At 44.6% G+C, this 23333-nt stretch overlaps 1 protein-coding gene across 7 annotated transcripts in view; it reads right to left on the minus strand.

Annotated features, from left to right (window-relative positions):
• Positions 1 to 23333, minus strand: part of FAT1 (FAT atypical cadherin 1) — a 430056-nt gene that overhangs the window by 302780 nt on the left and 103943 nt on the right. For 5 of the 7 annotated variants that reach the window (XM_082261043.1, XM_082261041.1, XM_082261042.1 and 2 more), the window contains exon 1: positions 23096 to 23316. The exons of 1 other annotated variant lie outside the window; for it this stretch is intronic. In XM_082261043.1, coding sequence (XP_082117169.1) covers positions 23096 to 23098 — 3 coding nt within the window. In that variant the 5' untranslated portion in view covers positions 23099 to 23316. Of the gene's footprint in view, positions 1 to 23095; positions 23318 to 23333 lie in introns of those variants that run through there. One more of the 7 variants, XR_014225403.1, reaches the window with a different exon arrangement.

Raw genomic sequence — 23333 nt, forward strand, 5'->3', positions numbered from 1 at the left:
AAAAACCAGACATATGGTCAGCAAAATATAAACAAAGTAAATAAAGTGCAGCACTAAATAATAATGACTGAACACACTAGTCCATGTGCATAAGGATTCACCAAAGATGGTGAATACATAAATAAAGTCCCTTGTGAATGGTGCAGAAAATCATCCAAACGTGGTAAATGTGGTCACAGTTGCAGCCAGACCCCAACACCATCAGAGGAGAAATGGTAATGCGCTCACCGGAGACTTTGGACCCAAACTACCATATGGCAAAAGGGTCAAATAGTCTGGTAACATGGAATTCTTGGTATCTCCAAATGCCTGCAGTGCCCACGGATGTTCCAAACAGTGGTCATAAGATGGATTCAGAAGAAAGGAAGTCTCAACCCACAGATGACATGAGGAATAAAACCAGAGGGAACAAACCTAGTGTAAATCCGCAAAACAAATTTATTAAAAAAGGGGAAATACACTTACAGACATCCCGAGGTACAAGCATATAATAAGCAAGCAAATCAGGCTTTCCTTGGCATCGGCCTGATGCGTTTCGTTAGAGATAGCTTTCTAAAAGGATAATGCCTTCCTTCCTTTGAGAAAGAGTTCTCTAACGAAACGCGTCAGGCCGATGCCAAGGACAGCCTGATTTGCTTGCTTATTATATGCTTGTACCTCGCGATGTCTGTAAGTGTATTTCCCCTTTTTTAATAAATTTGTTTTGCGGATTTACACTAGGTTTGTTCCCTCTGGTTTTATTCCTCATGTCATCTGTGGGTTGAGACTTCCTTTCTTCTGAATCCATCTTATGACCACTGTTTGGAACATCCGGGGGCACTGCAGGCATTTGGTGATACCAAGAATTCCATATTACCAGCCTATTTGACCCTTTTGCCATATGGTAGTTTGGGTCCAAAGTCTCCGGTGAGCGCATTACCATTTCTCCTCTGATGGTGTTGGGGTCTGGCTGCCACTGTGACCACATTTGGATGATTTTCAGCAACATTCACACGGGACTTTATTTATGTATTCACCATCTTTGGTGAATCCTTATGCACATGGACTAGTGTGTTCAGTCATTATTATTTAGTGCTGCACTTTATTGAATTGTATTGTAACTCTACTGTTTGCCCAAATGTTGTAAAGCGCTGCGCAAACTGTTATATATAAATCCTGTATAATAATACCTAGAGAACAGCACGCGACTGGGAATGGGGCCTAATATGTACCTATCTATACACGTATGACTAAGGTTCTGGCTTTTTGAGAGTGCCAGCATCCATTATTTTCCTTTTTATACACCATCAGATTATCACACCAGAACCATCTGTGTACAGGTTTCTTTGAACATGTTCAGGAATGGTAATAGTAGCTGTTTTATGGGGCAGTTATATAAAAGACAGCACTGTCCAGAGGAATGTAGAGCAAAGGCTCCAGTAAAGTCTATTAACTAGGTGCAACATATTTAGAACTGGAATGCAGCTCCTCCCCCACTATAACAAGGTTACTGGCTCTTTTTATGACCGTTGGCGCTAAATATCACTAACAGCAGAAGCACCATTACAAAAAAAAAAAAAAACATCATCTAAATGACATCATATAAATAAAGTTTAAAAAAAAAAAAAAAAAACATTTCATAATTTTAAACATTGCAAAAGTTTAATCCAACAAGGAGTAAAACATTTTTAACTACTGTACAGAGAAAAGAATATGGTTTACATAAATTTCCAAGTTTTAGGCTCGGTTCACATTGATGCGATGCGGGAACCCTGCAAATCCAGTGTGGGTTCCAAGATCGCAATCCGACTCGCAGGCAGTTCACACTGTCATATGCAAACTGCTGGGAGTGTCAATACAAAAAGGTAATGACACCCCCAGATCAGTTTGCATATCGCAGTGCAAACTGTCAATTCGAACACGAATCGGCACCCATGCGATCCGATTCTGGTGCAGGCCAAAAAAATGGTCCTGCGCGACTGTGGTCTGAATGCGATGCAAATTCAGCCATGCAATCTGTATGGCTGAACTCGCATCGCACAGACATCACATGTGATTTGCATAGTAGTGCGAACTGGCACTAAGTTGGATTCATTTAATCTGAAGGTTATTGTCTAAAGCATGGGTGTGCAACCTGTGGCCCTCCAGCTGTTACCAAACTACAAGTCCCATCATGCCTCTGCCTTAGGGGGTCATGCTTGTAACTGCCAGCGGCATGCAATGCCTCATGTGACTTGTAGTTCCGCAACAGCTGGAGGGCCACAAGTTGAGCACCCATGGCCTAAAGCAGCCTTTTTTAACCAGGGTGCCCAGGCACCCTTGAGTAGTGATCGACCAATATCAGTATTTAGTTGCCGATACCGATATTTTGGCCAATGCATATTGGTATCGGACGATATTTTTGTACATTTAAAAAAAATTAATACATTTTTTTTTTTTTTTTGACAGGTACGTTTGTGAGGGTAACTGGGGGTCTAAAAGACCCCAAACCCCTCCTCTGCACTTTAAAGCATTCAAAAAACACCAAATTTGGCTGTTTTGACTGCCATTTCTAATCTGGTGCCAGACAGTACCCGGAAGTGATGTCACTCATAACATCACTTCCGGGTTTTTGCACGGAGACCCGATCAGAGCCGAATGCGGCTTTGATCGGGTCTTCGGCTGCGGGGCTGGCTGGTTGCCCGGGTCTCCCGCTCCTTGTAATTATAGCCGAGCAGCTTCTCAGCCGCATCGGTTGTCATTACAAGACAGCCGACCATCGGCTATGGACGCCGGTACCGGGGTGATGCCTCTAGTTGCAGGCATCACTCCGGTACAAGCACTTTCCCAAAATATCGGCAATATCGGTAACCTCCGGGGGCCGATTCCGATATATTGGGAAAAGTGCATATCATCCCCCAATATATCGGCTTTGCTGATAATTGGTCAATCCCTACCCTTGATTGCCTTCTTCAGGGGTGTCTTGGCAAAATGCCTAAAAATTCCCTAAAAGTTGTATACAAGCCAGCAGGTGGATGAAGGTTGCCTTTTAGTTACACCAAGTCACAGGTTTTCATTGTGCACCATTACAACCTTCTAGCTACCGGCGCCCTAACGACCAATAGGGTCCTCAGCTGATAAGGAGGATGTCAGTCGCCTGCATAGCATCCTTGTTTGACCCTCCCCTGCCCCTCTCTACCAGCATTGTGGTCACATTAGCTGAGTGATGGATAAAAAATGTGGGAGAAGAGAATACTAGTCAGTACCAGTTTACAGAAGTGTATTTGCTTTGGAAGAAAAAAATCCCCTCCAACGTTGAGTGTCCTACTTGTGTGGATGTTGCTGCATTCTACTATTCAACTATTAAAATAGTTTTTACATTTTAGAATGGTAAACCTCAAGACTGTCCATAAGTTTTAAAGGGCACCTTCACTGTAAAAAGGTTGAGAAACACTAGCCTAAAGGAACCATTAGGGATACACTTCGTTCTGCACTCCCATGACTCCGATTCAGCCACCGGGCTAAAGCCAACTATCAGCTGACATCACAGAGTTAGTCCAGGATCAGGAATCCCGACAATAATGTCAGCATCCACCCAGATGCCTGACCAGCAGCTTGTTCAGCCTCTCAGAGCCTGAGCAAGTGCCCCCTGCAAAGCCTAGTACTCCAGTGAATGCTGGTGGGGCAGAGCAGAGAGCCGGAGACCAACAGTCACCATTCTGTACTCAGAGCGGACCCAAGAACTGAGCGGTCTTTGCTCACTTAGTTCTTGGTTTGGAGCCAGAGGGGGACAGCTGCAACATCGGATCCATGCTGTAGCCATCTTGGTGAGCATGAAAGCTTGCTTTTATTACCGCACTTCTCTTTTAAGAAGACAAAATGCAATCACTGAGTACTCAACACACTGATGTCACAGGGAACTGAAATATCAGTTTTAGACAAGTTTTCGTCATATCGGTCAGTAAAAAATAATCCAGGGAACTGTAATGACCTTTGTTTATATAATTTATATATTTTAAACTGATGTTTTAATCATGGGGTAATATTGGGTACACCACTGACACTAGGGTCACAGAGCATTTAGAGTTTTCTAAAAGGGAGAGAAAAACAGGAGTTGCTTCCTCTCAGACTGCCCCCCTCTAACTGAAAGTCAATATGGAGTGAGGGTGTAATTTGAGGTTGAGCTATTGAGTAGTGTATACATTTTTTTTTCAACTAAGTCAGTGTATATAAATATTGTTGGAAACACGCTCACTTTTTTTGTCTGCTTCCTATTTGAGGGATTTTCCTTTACTTCCTCCCTTTCCTGCAGATGCAACAAACATTCAGGGCAAATCTCAACGAATTGAAGGGACTTCAGAATTGCCACTTTCTGTACAAATACAGACAGAGGACAGCAACAAAAACCTGACAGCAATTAAAAACAAATAGTTTTTAAATATACCTTAAGATTAGGATGGTAAAAATGTGAAAAGCTGTACCTGCTGCCTGGAATAAATACATTTTTATGAGCAATATTTAGCATTAGCTTTACTAAAAAATTATATTTTTATATATTATATTATAGTTCAAAAAATAAAATAGGTAAATAAAGAAAATCTAAACAAAAACGTATAGCTTCCCTTTAATATTGAATACTGGCTTCACACTTTCCTGCACCCACATCAAAAACGTGCTGCTGTTAGTAGAGGCATGGGGGCAGGGCCGGCGCTCCCGTTAGACGAACTAGGCAGCAGCCTAGGGCGCACGGCTGCCTACAGGTGCAGCCACCGCTCGCTGACTTCCTCGTTAGCCTGGCCAGGAAAAACGAGGGGCCCTACACAGCTATGGTGCTGACTGACTGCAGAGAAAGCAGCAGCCGTGGAGGCCTGTCATGGCTGTTGCATAGGAGGTCTGCAGCAGCTAAGACTGTGAGGAGGGCACATCCGAGGAGGCAGAGTAGGTGGCCCCACCTGGTCAGTGGTGGAGGCGGGCATGTGGCCAGGGGAGGAGGTGGAGTAGGCGGGCACAGCTGGGTCAGTGGAGGAGGTGGGCATGTGGCCAGCGGAGGAGGCAGGCACAGCTGGGTCAGTGGAGGCAGGCATGAGGTCAGCGGAAGAGGCGGGACTCTGAACGTAGCTGCTGAGTCCGGTGAGTCACCTGTATGGCTCTAGGCAAGACTAACGACACTCTGGCTGCACCCCCCCACCCCCCCCTGCAGGTGGGCGGGCGAGGGGAGGGGAAGACTCCCTCCAGGCGGGCAGGGAGGAGGTTGCGGGGAGTGTTAGTCTTGCCTAGGGCGCAAAATAGTTATGCGCTGGCCAGAGACGTAACTAGAACCTTTAGGGCCCCGGTGCAAGAAACCATGAAGGGCCCCCCTGGACCCTGGTTGGGGCCCTTCCCTTCAAGCCTGGGGCTCTTCCCACTGATCCTGGGGCCCTTTACTCTCATTGCAGGACCCTTTTACAAGTTCTGCAGTGGGCCCCCTTCCTGCCATCTTGGGGCCTCCCCACGGTGGTGGAATGCCAGGGCCCAGTCGCAAGTGTGACCTTTGCGATCCTGGAAGTTCACCCACTGGTGTCAGTAGTTTTTATTTTTTGGTATTTTCATTGTATTATTTTTTATCATTTTATTTTATTTTTTTACCATGTCACTGACTATGACTCTGTCCATTCAGAAAAGAAAGGAGCTGGTAAATTACATATTTACCGACTTTCCTGGTTTTCTATTGCGACACATCCCCGGCAGCAGCCGGCAGGAAGCACAGTGGGGGGGGGGGAGGGGGGGGGGACCAGGGGAGCACACAAGGGCCCAGAGACAGCAGGACACAAGTGAACTGGATAGGAGGGGCGGCGGGGGCAGCATACAGAGTAACCAATCTCCTCCATTTTCCTCCTGCAGCTACAGGAGGAAAAAGGAGAACAGTGATTTCTCTACATGATGCCCCTCCTATCCAGGTGTACAGGGGAGCTGCATAGGCCCCCTGGAGCACTGGGCCCGGTTGCAATTGCAACCCCTGTAGTTACGCCCCTGGTGCTGGCCCTGTATGGGGGTCCTATTATGCACTGGATTCCCATGCTGGGAACCACATAGCACTATAAGGTTTCCCTGTGGCTGCGATTCTGAAAAAGGTGCAGGGATCTTGTCCCTGTGCCTTCTATAGGTACAGCAGTATGTTCAAATGAATGCGCTGCTGTGCCCACGCAAACATGGCCACCAGGAAACTGGCATAGTGTGAGCTCAGCCTTGCCCTGTTTTAAATAAATGTGCATATAATAATAATGATAACAATGCTATGTAACAATAAAGTTGTTTGTGCAGTTGCAATTATATTGGGCAGATATACTTTTATTATTATTATACAGGATTTATATAGCACCAACAGTTTACTCATATTGTTTTATTATTTTTACTATAGAATGATGAAGTTGTTATATGCAGCTGCATTTACATTAGGCGGGTCTATCTCAAGTCTGCACAATGAAGGTGAAATACAGCATTAAACAAACTACTCTCTAAAAACACAAAGAGCCGTTCTTTGCTTCCTGGACAACTGCTAATCATTTCCTACAGCATTTTCAGCAAGGTGCTCGGGCTATACATTTTTAGTCAGAACTGACTGTATTGATTAGAGCTCTTTTAACAAAAGCTTTGGCCTACAGCAATGAATCCTCTGACTAAGTCCTGTGATTGTGAAACAGCAATGAAATACTTTGTGAATGTAAATGACCTTACAGTATGCAGCAACTGAAAAGGGAATGTACAGTGCTTTGTAGATTATTTCTTATTGTCAGGGCTGAAAAATTAAAAAAAAATTTATTTTCCTTTTCTTGTCATCAGGCAAAAATGAAATATTGCATATAAATATTTATAATTTACCACTTCTATGGCGCATTTTATTTCTATGCTGTTAACAGCCTCCTCCTTTATTCTCTAGGGTAATGAGCCCTGTGACATGCTGGAGAAATGTAAGCATGTGGTTCTGCTCATATTTAGAATGGGGAAAGGGTTCTGTCCTCATATGTGCTGCAACAAAATATCAGGAATAAAACACTCAGCCCATCTCAAAGGGGTAGCATTGGGAATAAAGACAACTGATCCCCCACTAAATGTTCATTATGTTCTGCCTAGGATGTGAAATTGGTTTGTCCTGAAAACCATGTGACACAAATGAGCCAACAGGAAAGAATTGGTCTGATACTTGGTAATCATTAAAGACTCTTTTACACAATATTCAATGTGCTGCAATGGTTAGCCTTTGCGCAACGCAATCCCAATGCACAAATCAGGCAATCTACCTTGAGTCCTATGAGTTTGGTTCATGTTCCTGAGTCCTGTGAGTGCAGTTCATACTCCTGAGTCCTATGAGTTTGGTTCATGTTCCTGAGTCCTGTGAGTGCAGTTCATACTCCTGAGTCCTATGAGTTTGGTTCATGTTCTCGAGTCCTGTGAGTGCAGTTCATACTCCTGAGTACTATGAGTTTGGTTCATGTTCCCAAGTCCTGTGAGTGCAGTTCATACTCCTGAGTACTATGAGTTTGGTTCATGTTCCCGAGTCCTGTGAGTGCAGTTCATACTCCTGAGTCCTATGAGTTTGGTTCATGTTCCTGAGTCCTGTGAGTGCAGTTCATACTCCTGAGCCCTATGAGTTTGGTTCATGTTCCCGAGTCCTGTGAGTGCAGTTCATACTTCTGAGTCCTATGAGTTTGGTTCATGTTCCCAAGTCCTGTGAGTGCAGTTCATACTCCTGAGTACTATGAGTTTGGTTCATGTTCCCGAGTCCTGTGAGTGCAGTTCATACTTCTGAGTCCTATGAGTTCCGTTCATGCTCTTAAGTCCTATGAGCTCAGTTTATGCTCCTGAATCCTATAAGTTCAGTTCTTGCTCCTGAGCCTTACAAGTTCAGTTAATGCTCGAGTCCTATGAATTAAGTTCATGCTCCTGAGCCCTATGAGTTCGGTTCATGTCCTTGACACCTTTAAATCCACTTCATGCTCCTGAGGCCTATGAGTTCATGCTCCTGAGTCCTATGAATTCATGTTTCTGAGTACTATGTGACGAGATCCTGAGGCCCATTGTTGTGCCATTCATCCACGACCAACACCTCATGTTGCAGCAGGATAATGCAAGGACCTGTACACAATTCCTGGAAGCTGAAAACATCCCAGTTCTTGTTCTTGCATGGCCAGCATACTCATTGGACATGTCACCCATTCAACATGTTTGGGATCCTCTGGATTGGCGAATACAACAGTGTGTTCCAGGTCCTGACAATATCCAGCAACTTCACACAGCCATTGTAAAGGAGTGGACCAACATTCCACAGGCCACAATCAACAACCTGATCAACTCTATGTGAAGGAGATGTTAGACAAATGGGGGGTCACACCAAATACTGACTGGTTTTCGGTCCCCCCCCCCCCCCCCAATACAGTAAAACTGCACATTTTAGAGTGGCCTTTTATTTATTTTGTCCAGCTTAAGGCACACCTGTGCAATAATCATGCTGTCTAATCAGATTCTTGATATGCCACACCACTGGGTGGATGGATTATCTTGGCAAAGGAGAAGTGCTCACTAACACAGATTTAGACAGATTTGTGAACAATATTTGAGAGAAATAGGCCTTTTGTGTACATAGAAAAGTCTTAGATCTTTGAGTTCAGCTCATGAAAAATGGGGGCAAAAGCAAAAGTGTTGCGTTTATAATTTTGTGCAGTGTATTTAACTATGGGAAGAGGGCCCCCCACTCACTACCACCTTTCCTTAATACAAATTTGGAAGAAGCAACCTATCAACAACCTAGAAAATCTTTTTTTTTAAAAAGAGTTGGCTATCAACTCTGGATTGCACCCTGAACGGTCTGATTGTTGGCCAAATGACAGCTTGGATGGAAGGATCAATGTAATATGGAGCCACTTCTGGCCATCTTACAATAAAATACTGAAATAAAAAAATTAGGATCACTATTAAATGATTTCCCATAGAAAATGATGCTGAATATAAAACTGATGTCTTCATTGGGACTAACTCAAATTATTATTAGAATTTGAACTTGCTAGACCTGTGCATGTAATTATGTGTAATTATGACACCTATTAAATGAATAGGCTATCAGTGACTTGCTTGAGCTGATCAGGCTTTCATTATTGAGGATATTCATGCTAAGAATATTCCCATAACAAGCGCATGTTGTAGAGTTGCGCAGCCAAACAGAATTCAGTGGAGTGTGCTTACTCTTCTTTATCTGTAAGGAAAGTCTGCTGGCGATAGCGTCACACAGCTCAATAGAACATAATATTTTATTTTCCCATCAGGTGTCTGTTTTTACTCATCTGACTTATTTCTACAGCTACCCAATAAAAGAAAACTTGCTGCATTTTTTTTAATAAACAGATCAATAGTACTGGTACAGCAGCGCTGGAGGACTGCTATCAATTATTACTTTACTGACAGCAGAATACAATGCACTTCAGCGGGAGAACTACGAGGCCCGCTAATAGAGGCTGCACACCCATTTTTGGTCGAACAAGGTGTGAAAAATAAATCATAAAGCAATAATTACAAGCATGATTTTTCAAGCAGAAACAGAGCTTGTTTTTTTACGAACAATTGATAGTATTGAAAATAATGACTACAATGTACTTGCTGCAGGGGAGAGCTAGTTAAAGTATAATGGCAAAATACATAAAACGTGAAGTACTGCTTAAAAATGAAGAATGCTTTGACATCCTCTTATCATTAGGAAAGTAGCTAACATGCAAATTCCAGAACCCCTTTGCTACAACATGCTGACTGCCATAGCTCATGCAGGAGTAGAGCAGGGAAAGCTCATACTGCATCATCACAGCTAAGGCCCCTTTCACACTTGCGCGACTTAATTTTTACCGTGATTTTTTGCTGCGATTTGACGCGACTTGAAGCAATGTCTATGTTTTGGACCTCAAAACGCATTAAAATCAGCCAAAAGTAGTGCAGGGACTACTTTGAAGTCGTTGTGACTTGAAGTCGCACAGATATGAACGGTAGTCTTTGGAAATCATGGAGAATGACTTGCCATGCGACTTAGCAGTCCCAAATCACAGAACAAGTCACACAAGTGTGAAAGGGGCCTAAGGGTTCTTTCACACAGGCGGACCGTTCAGATCTGCCTGTCCGTTTTTTTGGCGGATCTGAACGGTCCCCCCCATGCATCTCTATGGGGCATCGGATGTCAGCGGAGACATGTCCACTGACATCCGATCCTTTAAATCTGGACGGATGGAAACCCTATTTTCCATCCGTCCAGCGGATCGGATCGGATGAGAATGGAACGACGGTCCGCTCCCATCCGATTTCCCCATAGAGATGTATGGGGAACTGACAGCTGTGTCTCCGCACACAACGCGGAGAACAGCTGTCATCCTACTGCTCAGCGGGGGATCGGCGGATCGATCCCCCGCTGAGAAAAACGGAGTCTGTCCAACGGACGGACAGTGTGAAAGGGGCCTAAATGTTATTTTCCGGCTCAGACCAATCAGAGGAGTAAAGAAACCATTTTTTTCTTCCACTTCCTTAGAAGAATGCAATAAAAAGCTATAAAATCTTAGCCTTGTAGCTAGGTTTTGGGAACATTGTGAATCACTAATGACCCTGTGAGTCACTGCTTGCTTTAATGATACAATGCTGTCAAAGTTGAAAGTCAAGCTTTGAAATGCAAATTCCTACCTGCTTAAGTCTTTGCAATTTCCAAGAATTAAGTCGGCCACAGACAGATTGAAATTTAGCCAGTTCAGCAGGAAGCGGCAGAACTTTGATCCATCCATGGGCAAGGCTGGTTGTACTTTAGTCAATCAATCGATCTACTTCAGTACAACCAGCCTGTCAGGTTTTTTTCCATACAATCAATGCCGCTGGCTATAGCTGGCAGCAGTGATCATTGTATTCTGTCAGCGGGGAAACCTCCCACTGTCAGAATAGCGCAGTGGGAGGGATCAAGCGATTTTCTTTCCTTCAGTTTTTACACTTAATACAGCAGATAAATATTAAAGACTGAGCTTGTAAAAAAATGTGAACATCATACCTCAGGTCTCTTTCACATTGCTCTGTAGAAAAATTGTGGCAAAAACGAATATGCATTTTGCTGTGTTTAGGATGCGTTTCTGGTGCATTTTTGGGCCGCCTACACCTATGAAAACGTGACTCAAAAAAGCACCAAAAAAATCTATTTGCGGGTGCGTTTTAACGCGATTTTGCTGCGAATTCCATTCATTTTAAAGTGGTTGTAAACCCACTTTAAAGACTTTAACCTATAGGTAAGTCTATATTAAGGCTTACCTATAGGTGCTATAAATATCTCCTAAACATGCAACGTTTAGGGGATATTTACATTGCATGCAGCCGATGACGTCATCGACACATGCGCTCTGAAGGAACGGCCACCCGTGCCGTTCCTTCACAGCCCTGAACGGAGGCTCCCGCGCGCATGCGCAGGAGTGATGTAATTGCGCCACCAGCCAATCAGATGGCCGGAGGACGTGAACCAGGAAGCACTTGCGTTTTTCTTGCAAGGTAAAAAAAACGTATCTGTAGGGTTTTGCCACATCGTCCCTTTAAACCAGGATGCATATTAATTACACAGGTTCTGAGGCTGATAGAATGCACATAAGGCACTGAGTTTAATTACCACCCTAATCATCACATTTACATGTGTCCTGGTTTAAAGGGATGAGGTGGCAACCCTACGTATCAGTGTGAAGGGGCCATCATGTTAACTGCTGTAACAATATCTGAAATCATGAGCTCAAGGAAAGCAAACTACACTTTCCCTTTAAGACTCCTGCTGCTACAGTGGCACATGTGACCCTCTGCACTGGGACAGACAAACGTACTGCTGGGGTACCCAAAAACAGCTGGTGATTGCAACCATCAGCTTCAGGGGAATGACTACCAAAATATAATCAAAAGTCTTTTTTATATTTTTTATAGTCAGATAAATATGAAATCCTATGTATAAAATTAACCACATTTACCATCTGCAGCCAGCAGGTGGTGATGTAATTGTGATATAGCAATATTTCCGGTCCCTAGGTTACAGCAAAACTGACTACAGGCCTGATTTCACAGACAAATGAACGACCTATAGGACAGATACGATAGTGCAATCTAGATAATCAATATGCAGGATCGATGAGAATGTGCAAAGCTAGTGCTGGGCTCTCGTATTAGATGACCCAGCATGCACTGCATGCACTAAAGCCTGGAAACACTTTCAGGCTGGCCATACACTGATAAAAAGAAATCTAACTGATTCCTCCATCCATGCTAAACAGGGCAGATGGTCAAATTTCCCGCTGCGGCTATGGCCTGGCCTGTGCCGCCAGCTGTCAGAACAACTGTACCCGATTGGTGAACAATTTTCTGCCTGTCTTCTTTGATTTTTCAGTTGCTAGGCAGAGTAGTATCCACAGATTGAAGTTGCTTATCAGTGATGAGCTTGGGCGAGTTTGGACTAAGATCTGAACCCGTGTGTGTGTTGAGCCCACTGGGAAGCTGTCACCTGTACAGTCCAATCATCCGCATCCAGGGCATTCCTTTCCCCACTACTGCATGCATACATGCATGCTTTTTGTTAGGTTGTCCATACATTATACAATCTTCTTGTACAATTTTCCATTAGATTTACCAAAACCATAAAATTTGAGGTCAAACCTAAACAGTTTAAAGTTGTATGCAATCAGGCAGGTCCTTGCACTACATAGTTGAAGGTAAATCTAAAGCAATTTGAACAAGAAAACTGTATAATATAAAAACTGTATAATCACACTTTGAACCGCATGTGAATTGCACAGGAACCGCATCTGTTCCTGTTCAATTCACATGCGATTCAGCGAGGTGAAATCTGAGCCTATTCATTTTGAATGGGCTCCATTCGCACCAAAGACATACATACAGCAATTTTAGAACCAGACTGCAAACAGATTGCATGGCCGTTTTGTACCATGCGATCCAATGCTGGCAAACGCACTGTGAAAACTACATGTATTTGGGATGTTGTTAAGATTGCACTGACACCCACTGCGAATCACAAAGGCAGTGCGAGTTGAATGCGGTGCAGGAAAAAACATAGAAGGGTCCTTTCACACGGGCTTTCTGCCCGGCGGACTCCATTTTGCTCAGCGGGGGATTGATCCACCGATTCTCGCTGAGCAGGCAGATGACAGCTCCGCCTCTGCTCTGTGTGCAGAGACAGACCTGTCAGATCCCCGCCCTCCTCTATGGGAGATCGGATGAAAACGGACCGCCTGTCCATTTTCATCTGATCCTTTCCGATCCGATCCTCCAGACGGATGGAAAATTGGGTTTCCATCGGTCCGGATTTCACGGACAGGATCGGATCAGAGAGCAGCGGGTGTCAGCGGAGAGGTCAATGCTGACATCTGCTGCTCGATAGGGATACATGGAGCATCCCATCAGGTCCCCCTGAAAAAACTGACAGACGGACCGCATCGGATCGGAAAGCCCCTGTGAAAGGAGCCTCAAGCCCCGTAAACATGATCAGATTATCGAACGATCTGTCGTCCGTTTTTTGTGGCGTGCTAATCTGATGTGGAAAGTGAAGAGGTTATTTTCATACGAATTTTCCCATACGACAGAATTCTACTTCAGAAGTGATGTCATGTGTTGGATTGCTTTGTATGTGTTCTTTCATCTCTGAGCATGCCTAGTCTTGCTCTTAGATTTTTTTCCGTCTAAATCTGTACTAATGAGATGAAAATCGGACGTTGTATTACGGACGACAAAAATTTTATAGCCTGCACATCAGGATTTTGTCAGCCGAAAAGTCGGAGTAGGCTGTCGGAAGCACCATACTAACAATCCGAAAATGGGCAGATCGGTCGTCGGACGAATTTTCCCTACAGATTTTCTTATCGTGTGTATGGGCCTTTATTGTGAACCTGGCCTAAAGGTGCAACTGTGGGGCAGAGATTGGCCCGTATCGGTGACAGCTTTGCAGCAGGTTCACACATGTTGATTCGGTTTATAGTTCGAACACACTCAGAGTCGGTTCACACTATGGCGACACGACTCTGTACTACTTCGGGGGCGACTTGTGAAGTCCAGTGCACCGCGACTTTGGCGCGACTTGCACGGACTTCATATAATGAATGTCTATGCAAGTCGCTCCGAAATAGTACAGGACCCTTTTTCTAAGTCGGAGTGACTTGTGTCGCTCCTATTAGAACGGGTCCTGTAGCAGTCAATGGACCGCGACTTGTCAGGCTGACAAGTCGCCTGACAAGTCGTGCTGGTGTGAATCGAGTCTCAAGCTCATCACTATTCCTAATCACCAGATGAATTTGTTTTGGCCAGCTATAGTTTTATGTTACCTAATAAAACACAAATTATAAACAAAACATAAATATAAAACATCAGTTTATCAACATCTAACCCTCAAAAAACATATAAACATTTTTTTTTTTTTACAAGACTCTCCACAATAATGTCTAGAACACAAAATGAGAAAATTGGACCGAAAATACCGCTTTCACATCGATTATCCACTAATCTGATCGTTAGGATGCAGCTTTTGAGAGCCGATCACGACAGTTCATGCATAAATATTTGAAGGGAGAAGCACAAAAATGTTTCTTGCATGAACAAACAATTTACGTGAAATTAGTATGGTATTTGTATGAACTAAATTGTGTAACCAAGACCACGCATGCTCAGAAATGAAAGAATATATTACATGCCATCACTTCTGTTGTATGAGATTTTTGGTAACTTTAGTAACCTCCTGATTTTTGACATGAGACTAGCATTATGAAACTGATATTCCTATGGTATGGACCAGGCTTTACCCTCCATGTAAACAAGCAAAAATTTGGAGGAGCAAACCCTGAACATGTATATCTAAAGCTGGTGCAGCTATGAACCAAGCGACATGCATATTAAAAAAGAATAGCGCACACATGCAAAAGAAAAGGCTATCAAATATGAAGACAATCCATAAATAAAAATGGGGATTTGGTCCCACCATATGGCCATATCGTGCTCAAGCCCACCACTACGTCAAAGTACCCCATTATCAGTGGGTCCTACACTATTGTGTACCCTTGTCTCCAAGGGTTAGAAAGGCTGGATTCACCCCTTTTTCATGGATCGTGTAGGACCCACTGATAATGGTGTACTTTGACGTAGTGGTGGGCTTGAGCACGATATGGCCTTATGGTGGGACTAAATCCCCATTTTTATTTATGGATTGTTTCCATATTTGATAGTCATTTCTTTTGCATGTGTGCGCTATTCTTTTTTAATTTACCCTCCATGTACAGGCAGCACACACTGAGTCTTCCAGTCCTACAACAACTGGTCCCTGCTTTCCTAAACTAAAGATCGGGTGTATGTCCTCAACCTATGAATAGCTGTAGCACTTCAGAAGGACCACCAGAAATCTGATCGCCCTCAGTGTCCACTATCAGATAACCTTACAAGACTAACTGTTGTCCATGAATCTTGACAGAACTGGGACAGGATCTCTTTGTTTGGCCTCCAGCACTGAATAGGTTAATGTTGCAATTAGGCTTCCCATTATGTCCTATAGAGTGCAGGCAGATCAGGTATCAGTCTGTCTTGTATTGTTAAAGAGCCATGCAGAGGTAATAAAAGTTTTCTTTTTTTTCTTTCCACCCTAAAGAGAGCCTCCTGTGCTTTCCCAGCTCTCTTGTCCGCCCTGCCCCCATCCGCTGGGATCAGAGCCAGCAGGCCCCCCCCCATCCTCGCTCACAGCCAACTAATCTGTCTGCACCCCAACCAATACCCCTCATTTACCGAGCTCCTGGCCTAGGGCGACCCTTGTCTTGTCATGCACCTTTGTGAGATCCTCACCCCTAGGCTATCCCGGCAATACATTTCTTGGGGATGATACATGACTTTGTCTGGGATGAACTTTTGGTATCAAGTCTGGGAGGTCTTTGATAAACTCTGTACCTTGTCCCGGAATCTGGTCCCCGGTCTCCAACCCATTTCCCTTCAGAGGGGCTGTATGGTGGTGAATTGAGGAAGACCTGTATGGTGTTTAAGTCTCATTCTTTGCTCTCCCCTCCCCCCCAGGCTCCTGGCTGGCCACATCACACTCCTGTATGTGCAGAGAGGCCCAGGCTAGGAACTATTTTCTTCTTGGCACAATAAACTAAGCTGCACTCTGTGTAAAGCTGCGGGAGCCATGTGGCTGCTGGAAGATTATAGCCCTGTGTGAATAAAAAGCATACGCCTAGAATCCTATATCACAACCGCTGCCAGGACATGCTACTTCCACCCAGCTATGGAGGAGGAAAGCCCAGCAACACTTAACCCTGTGCTGACCAAGCTTTACCGCCTAAAACAAAAGAAAAGCGTTCCTGCACAACAAAGAATTGAAACCTTTAGGCACCATTTAAAGGGGTCATTCATGAAGACCTCTTATTTCAGTACTCGCTCCATGTTGCCGAGTTGAATCACTGCCTCATATTTTTTTTTTCTACTCTCTGGAACGATATTTATGGCTCTATAGCTGGCTGGCAGATTTTCAAATGAATATCCAGGCAAAAATTGTCCTCGGTACATGACTGGATGAAGCCAATCGTAAGTGCTTCAAGAAACGTTTGCTTTTAACAAATGATTTTGGAGTGAACAGACTTTGCCGAACTAAACCACATTCACTGTTCGAAATTTGTTTTAGAATAAAATTTCCATCCCGCTCCTTTGAATATTCTTGGCATTTGAAAATGCATTTAATTTATCCCCACTAACATTTAGACCAGTGGTCTCCAAACTGTGGCCCTGGGGCCGGAACCGGATGCAGCCCTTTGCTTGCCTCTGACCCTTGGGACATGATTCCTGCCACAGACCCCCAACAATGGAGCACTATTCCTCCCACTGACACTAACTATTTCTCCCCCTAATATCAAAGATCGGGCATTGTTTACTCCCACTGGGCACAGTCAGACCCACCTAAAGTCTGATTGACAATGAACTGGCCCTTTTAGTCTGGAGACCACCAGTTTAGAAAATCAAACTTAAAACAAAAATGCTTGTCAGTTGTCTGATCTTCCAACCTGTGGCAACTACTGGGTCTAGTTTACACTTGTGGTCAGAGTGGCGGTAAAAGAAGACATTTGAGACACAATTTTAACGGACTCGACTGCCCCCTTTACTCTAATCATGGACAGATGGAGTGGGTCCTACACTTGCCCCCGGCCAAGATTATACCCCATGTTGTGTTCAGCATCGTGGCCAAACACAACCCATTCAAGTGAATAGGACTGCACCACAGGTGGTTGCTTCATGGTGGTTCAATCTTTATAGGGTTAAAACAGGGGGCCAGCTGCCTGTCAAATGCCCTTTAAAAATTGATCCACCAGAGATTACAGTGCACAGGGCAACGCAAGTGTAAAAGAGACTTTATATGGGGGCCTGATTTTTAAAGAGGAGCTTTAGCCATGTTCTAAAAATGTTTAAATTGAAATGAAAAGCTGCTGACTTTTAATAAATAGACACTCGTCTGTCAAGGGATCCAGCACTGTCCTCACTCGGCTGTTTATTCACTGGTCTACGGCACTGGCAAGTTACCTGTGGGAAGCCAGCTTTGACTCCTTGAGGTTCACAGCTAGATTCGCACTGTGCACCCTGTGAATGGATCTGCAGCCTTCTGGGACCTGCAACGTGTCCCAGAAATTGTGTGTGGGGAAGGGGGGGGCCCTAAACAGAAGTGGGAGTGAAATCCTGGGAAACCAAGCCCCCCCCCTAAAAAAATCTAAATATGGTGGGGGGGTCCAAACTTCAGAAGTGGGAGCATGCCTGCCAAACCTAGGTACCCACAACAACCCCCCCCCCCCCCCCATTCCCCAAAAAAAAAAAAAAATTATAATATGTTAATATGGTTTCTGAACTTCAGAACTGGGAGCAGGACCTGCCAAACCTAGGTCCCCCCTCCCCAAAAGAAAAAAAAATCCAAATATGGTGGGGTTTGGAGGACAAGCAGAACTTCCCCTATAAGTTCATTCTTCATTGATAAAGCATTAGATCAAAGCAAATCTAAACCCGAGAACAACAAAGCATAGTACTGCAGCTTACTGGTCCTTAGATGTGGTGGCTGCATTCGTTTTTACACATTCCTCCTCTTTATTTTACCCTGGTAATTCTGCCAATCACACACTTCCTGTTTTAGGATGACAACCATGCTGGGTAGTGTTGTCACCCTAGGAAAGGGAGTGAATTAGGATTACAGAGCACCTTGTTAAAGGAATTGTAAAGTCAGAAGGTTTTTTATCTTAATGCATTCTATGAATTAAGATAAAAAGACTTCTGTGTGCAGCAGCAATCCCAGCACCCTCTAACAATTACCTGAGCCCCATCTCTGTCCAGTGTTGTCCACGAGTCCTTCGGCTGTCTGGGACTCTCCCTCCTGATTGGCTGAGACACAGCAGTGGCGCCATTCGCGCCAGCTGCTGTCAATAAAACTCAGCCAATTAGGAGAGAGGGGAGGGTGGGGCTGAATGGGAGCTCCATGCCTGAATGGACACACAGAGCTGCAGCTGGGCTCGGGTGTCCCCATAGCAAGCTGCTTGCTGTGGGGACACTTGACACAAGGGAGGGGCCAGGAGCAGCAACCAGGGAGCTGAGAAGAGGAGGATCCAGGCTGCCCTGTGCAAAACCAACTGCACAGAGGAGGGAAGTATAACATGTTTGTTATTTATAAAAAAACATGAGACTTTACAATCATTTTAAGGCCCCTTTTACTCATGTGCGACCTAAAAGTCGCGTGATTTTGCCGCAATTCTTTTTATGCAATTTTGACACGATTTTGCCTGGACTTGAAGCAATGCCTATGTCTATAGACCTCAAAACACATCAAAGTTGGGCCAAAGAAATGCAGGGACTACTTTAAAGTCGCTGCAACTTGAAGTCACACAGATATGAATGGTACTCATTGGAAATCATGGAGTATGACTTGTCATGCAACTTTGCAGCCCCAAATCGCAGGACAGGTCACACAAATGTGAAAGGGGCCTTAGCCTGCATAACACCTCCCTCTCTCCCCCATAACAATTTATGTGCCACATCGACCACTGGATGCAATCTGTCATCTATAGTGGCCTCAGGGTGGCATGCTACGGCCTTAGGATTTTTGCTTTATGCAGCAAGAGAAGTGAGACTCCAGACAGGTATTTCAGTAAAGCGATTTCCCTAGCAGAATCTTCCAGAGATAAAATAAGCAAGCCAGGAACATAAAAGAACATAAAAATACGTTAGCGGTGGGCCAGGCAGCAGTGATCAAGCATTGTCCCCTCTCCCAGACATGAGCCACCATTAATTCCGGGGGCAGACATTTGTATACACAGGTGGTAGGTTCTTTGTATAGCAGACAAATCTACAGTTGGGAGGGCAGGGGGGACGTTTCATACATCCTGCAGCATAAAACGCTCTAAGCTCACCATTACTGTCTCATAAATCAGGGAGGAGAAGGACACATTCCCCAGCTTTGGAAATGTGTGCTGTTCCTTCCAGCAAGGTCACAGATGTGGGGGGTCAGTGCGCCTTCAATGGGGGGGTCAGTGCGCCTTCAATGGGGGGGGTCACTGCGCCTTCAATGGGGGGTCAGTGCGCCTTCAATGGGGGGTCAGTGCGCCTTCAATGGGGCTGTCAGTGCGCCTTCAATGGGGGGTCAGTGCGCCTTCAATGGGGCTGTCAGGTATCACTTATTGGAATGGTCTGGAGGATGTGCACAGCTGTGATTACTGCAGGCACAGGCAATACTTCTACATGTCACCTCCATGTCTGAGTGCTACATCTCACCCATCGCCTCCTAATAACAAATGAATCAAACTTCCCCATTTTGCAGGGAATGAGAGAAATGCACTGGAAGTGCCCCCGAGAGGATCAGCCTGGCAGCCTGTATCAGTGTGATAGAGGAAACATTGGTCTAATTCACAGGGGGGGGGGGGACTTTGCTGCCTTGATCAAAACACATCCAGGGATCTGTCCTGCAATCCTCCTGTGAATTGGGGGCAGTCACCCCCAGCAAGCGTACTCGTATACAACATCAAATTTATTTTTTTAAAGCCCCCACTCCCAGTCCTTCTATGATGCACTGGGGGGATTTACTAAAGCTGGTGCAGCTGTGCATAATAACCAATCAGCTTCTAACTTCAGCTTGTTCAATTATGCTTAGCCGATCACATCGGTGATATTTGCCAAATCGCAGCCCACTTTGCGGTGCCGCACCGATTTCCAAAACTAGCTCCTGCAGTACTTTTGGCGACTTCGGGAGCGATTTCAATAGACATCAGTGCATGAACCCACAAAGATGCCATTCAAATCGCCCCGGAACTCGCACTGAAATGCCGGTTTGGACTCATTCAGCTGAATTTGCACGATTTCAGTGAGAACGAAGGCTAAAACCTAGAAGCTGATTGGTTACTATGCACAACTGCATCAGATTTTGTGTACACCAGTTTTAGTAAATCCCCCTATTGTACTCATCTTTAAGATCTGTAAACTTTAAAATCGATTGGTTGCTTTATTAAGTTTTCTAAACAATTAAACTTGCTTAACCTCTTCCTCCCCACTGTTTCTCTTTAACTGGGTCTTAAGGTGGGGAAAGGTGGGGGTGCAAAAGACTCCCCGATCAACTGACCCCTGTAACTGGCTGTCTCAGTGGTCACATGATTGAGAACCCATCCAGCTGGCTCCTGATCAGGACTAGAGACCAGGAGTTGTTGGTGACAGCTCGGTCACTGTGCTGGGTGGCATATAGGCATTAAGGCCCACCCTTGTCGGTGAGAGGTTAAAGGCCCCTTTCACACTTGAACTAAGTGACTGGTCATTTTTTTGGGTGCTTTTTTTTTTTAACAAGTTTCCAGCATCAGCAATTATTTAATTTATTGTGCGTATTACCGCTGCTCCAGGTAAGTCGGCATTGTCAGACTCCTTCTCCAGTGCAGCACGGGGTGCAAGCCCAGTTGGCCACTGTCTCACTCCAAATAGACAATTCCGGACGCCTGCACACCCATGGATATGGGGAGGAATGGACAGTTTACGCGTTTCACACTTTTACAGTGTTTTTTTGGGAAAGTACTGTGAGTGTGAAACGCGTAAACTGTCCATTCCTCCCCTGCTATTACATATGTGGCGCTTTTATGCCTTCTCTATTATACAATAAAGTTTTCATCCAAATATCCATGGGTGTGCAGCTGTCCGGATTTGGATATTTTATTTTGCTAACCAATAGAAAGCTAGTTGCTAGGCAAGAAAACATGCATTTCACGTGCTTTTTTTTTTTATAGAAGTCTATTGGGACCAATACATGTGACTCTGCCCCAAAAGAAGCTCATGTACTTTTTCCAACAATCACGCTCAGGTATGAATGGGCACCACTTCCAGCATAATGGAAAGCCTAGCATTGAGCGTTGGAAGCGATTCTGGTGAGGTTGGTCTTTGACAGCTCAGTATCTGTGCTGGGAGCGCATAGTGAGCTCGATCTTAGCACAGAAACATTGATCCCTCAGGAACCAATATGTGTGATGTCTGAGCATTTAGGGCCAGCTCACAGCGGGAATCGCACAGGATTCACATGAAGTTCTGTGTGGTGCGATTTCAACCTATTCAGCTTCAACGGGCTGAAATCGCACCACACCTAAAGTAGTGTATGCAAAACTCACTGCAAACACATTGCATGGTACTTCTGTATCAAGAGGTCTGGTGTGGGCAAACGCATTGTGTTTGCGACTTGAATTTGGAGTGTCATTAAGTTACAATTTAAACCCACTGCAGTGCAATCTGAATGTGGTGAGGGAAATACGTACGGAATGCAGGTTTCCCGCACCGTGTTCTGGAGTGAACTGGCCCTAAAGCCCACTCTTTTGCTGCCACACACATGTGTTACATGGGCAGCAACGGGTGAAGATGTGGCAATTTATGATACAAAGTGGGTAGTTTGAAAAAAAGTCAGTACTCTATTTACAGGCAAAGACGTAATTGTAGCCGTATTAGTGCACTTGCGACAGAGACAATTGAGTACTGTCCATGATACTTTTTTTATTTGCACTAACATACAATTTTTCAGGACAAGCTTTCGGGGTAAGTCCCCTTTATCAAGCGACTGCTTGGATCTTGATGAAGGGGACTTACCCCGAAAGCTTGTCCTGAAAAATTGTATGTTAGTGCAAATAAAAAAAGTATCACGGACAGTACTCAATTGTCTCTACAGGCAAAGAAACATGGTGGCCATACAAGTCGAGATCTGATTGGACGATTTCTCACAGAATCAGAAACTATAACCAGATCTACAACTTACTGAAAAGACACATACTGTCTCATCGATCAATTTGATTGACTAGTTCTGATTGGTCTGGACTGAAAATTAGATTGTAGGAAAGTAGATAACTTTATATTATTGCTAAGTGTATGGCACACTGAACAATCTTATCAATCTTCCAAAAGTTCCATAAAGTTCATCACACACATTACAATCTAATTGTACAACCTCCTTTAGATCCACTAACAATTATAGAGTGCATGGGCCTGATTGGACACAGATTTGACAGATGTAAAGTTGATTGTACAGGATGATGACCCTAAATCCAGCGATCGTATTTAGAATCACTAACTGGATCGTTCAAAGCCCTGTAGAGGGAACAACAATGCTCTGTATTACAGTTTAATAATCGCATTATAAAAGGAATCATTTCTAGAAAGTCCCGACAGTCCATGTATGGCACATTGTAGTGATGGTGAGGATGTGGCACATTCTGATACATATCGGATACTTTGTATATAAGACAGACATCTGTTTATAAACAATGAAACATTTCCAACTGACAATCCCTCATCTGCGACCCCCACAAGGGACAATACTGTATAGCGCTGTATTGGGGGAGCCGAGGACCACGTTGTGCACAAAGCCTGCGATCAGACATCAGCACACACAGATCGATCTGTACAATGAGAGCACGAGGAGATCCGACACCCGCACCGGGATCGCAGATCTCTCCGACACACCACAAACACAGGATCGCAGATCTTTCCGACACCATCCCCCCACACAGGATCGCAGATCTCTCCGACACCACCCCACCCGATCGCAGATCTCTCCGACACCGCTCCCTACACAGAGATCGCAGATCTCTCTACTCACCATGCTGCTAGAAAAGATTTATTCCCCAGATCGCAGGATTCCAGTCCACATCATTCCCTACAACTTTCACCTCTTCCTCTTCTTCCTCACCATAGCCCCAGCAATGTACAATCCACAGTCCGGGCGATGTCCGGGGACAATGGTGTCGGATGGGTCAGGACATGTCTGTAGAAGTGATAGAAGTTGTGCGGAGTGTGTGCTCTCCTCCTATACTCAGTACTGGGACAAGGCTGAGTGT

The sequence above is a fragment of the Pelophylax lessonae genome (genome assembly GCF_965119305.1).
Source record: "Pelophylax lessonae genome assembly, chromosome: 1".
In the NCBI taxonomy this organism is placed as follows: domain Eukaryota; kingdom Metazoa; phylum Chordata; class Amphibia; order Anura; family Ranidae; genus Pelophylax; species Pelophylax lessonae.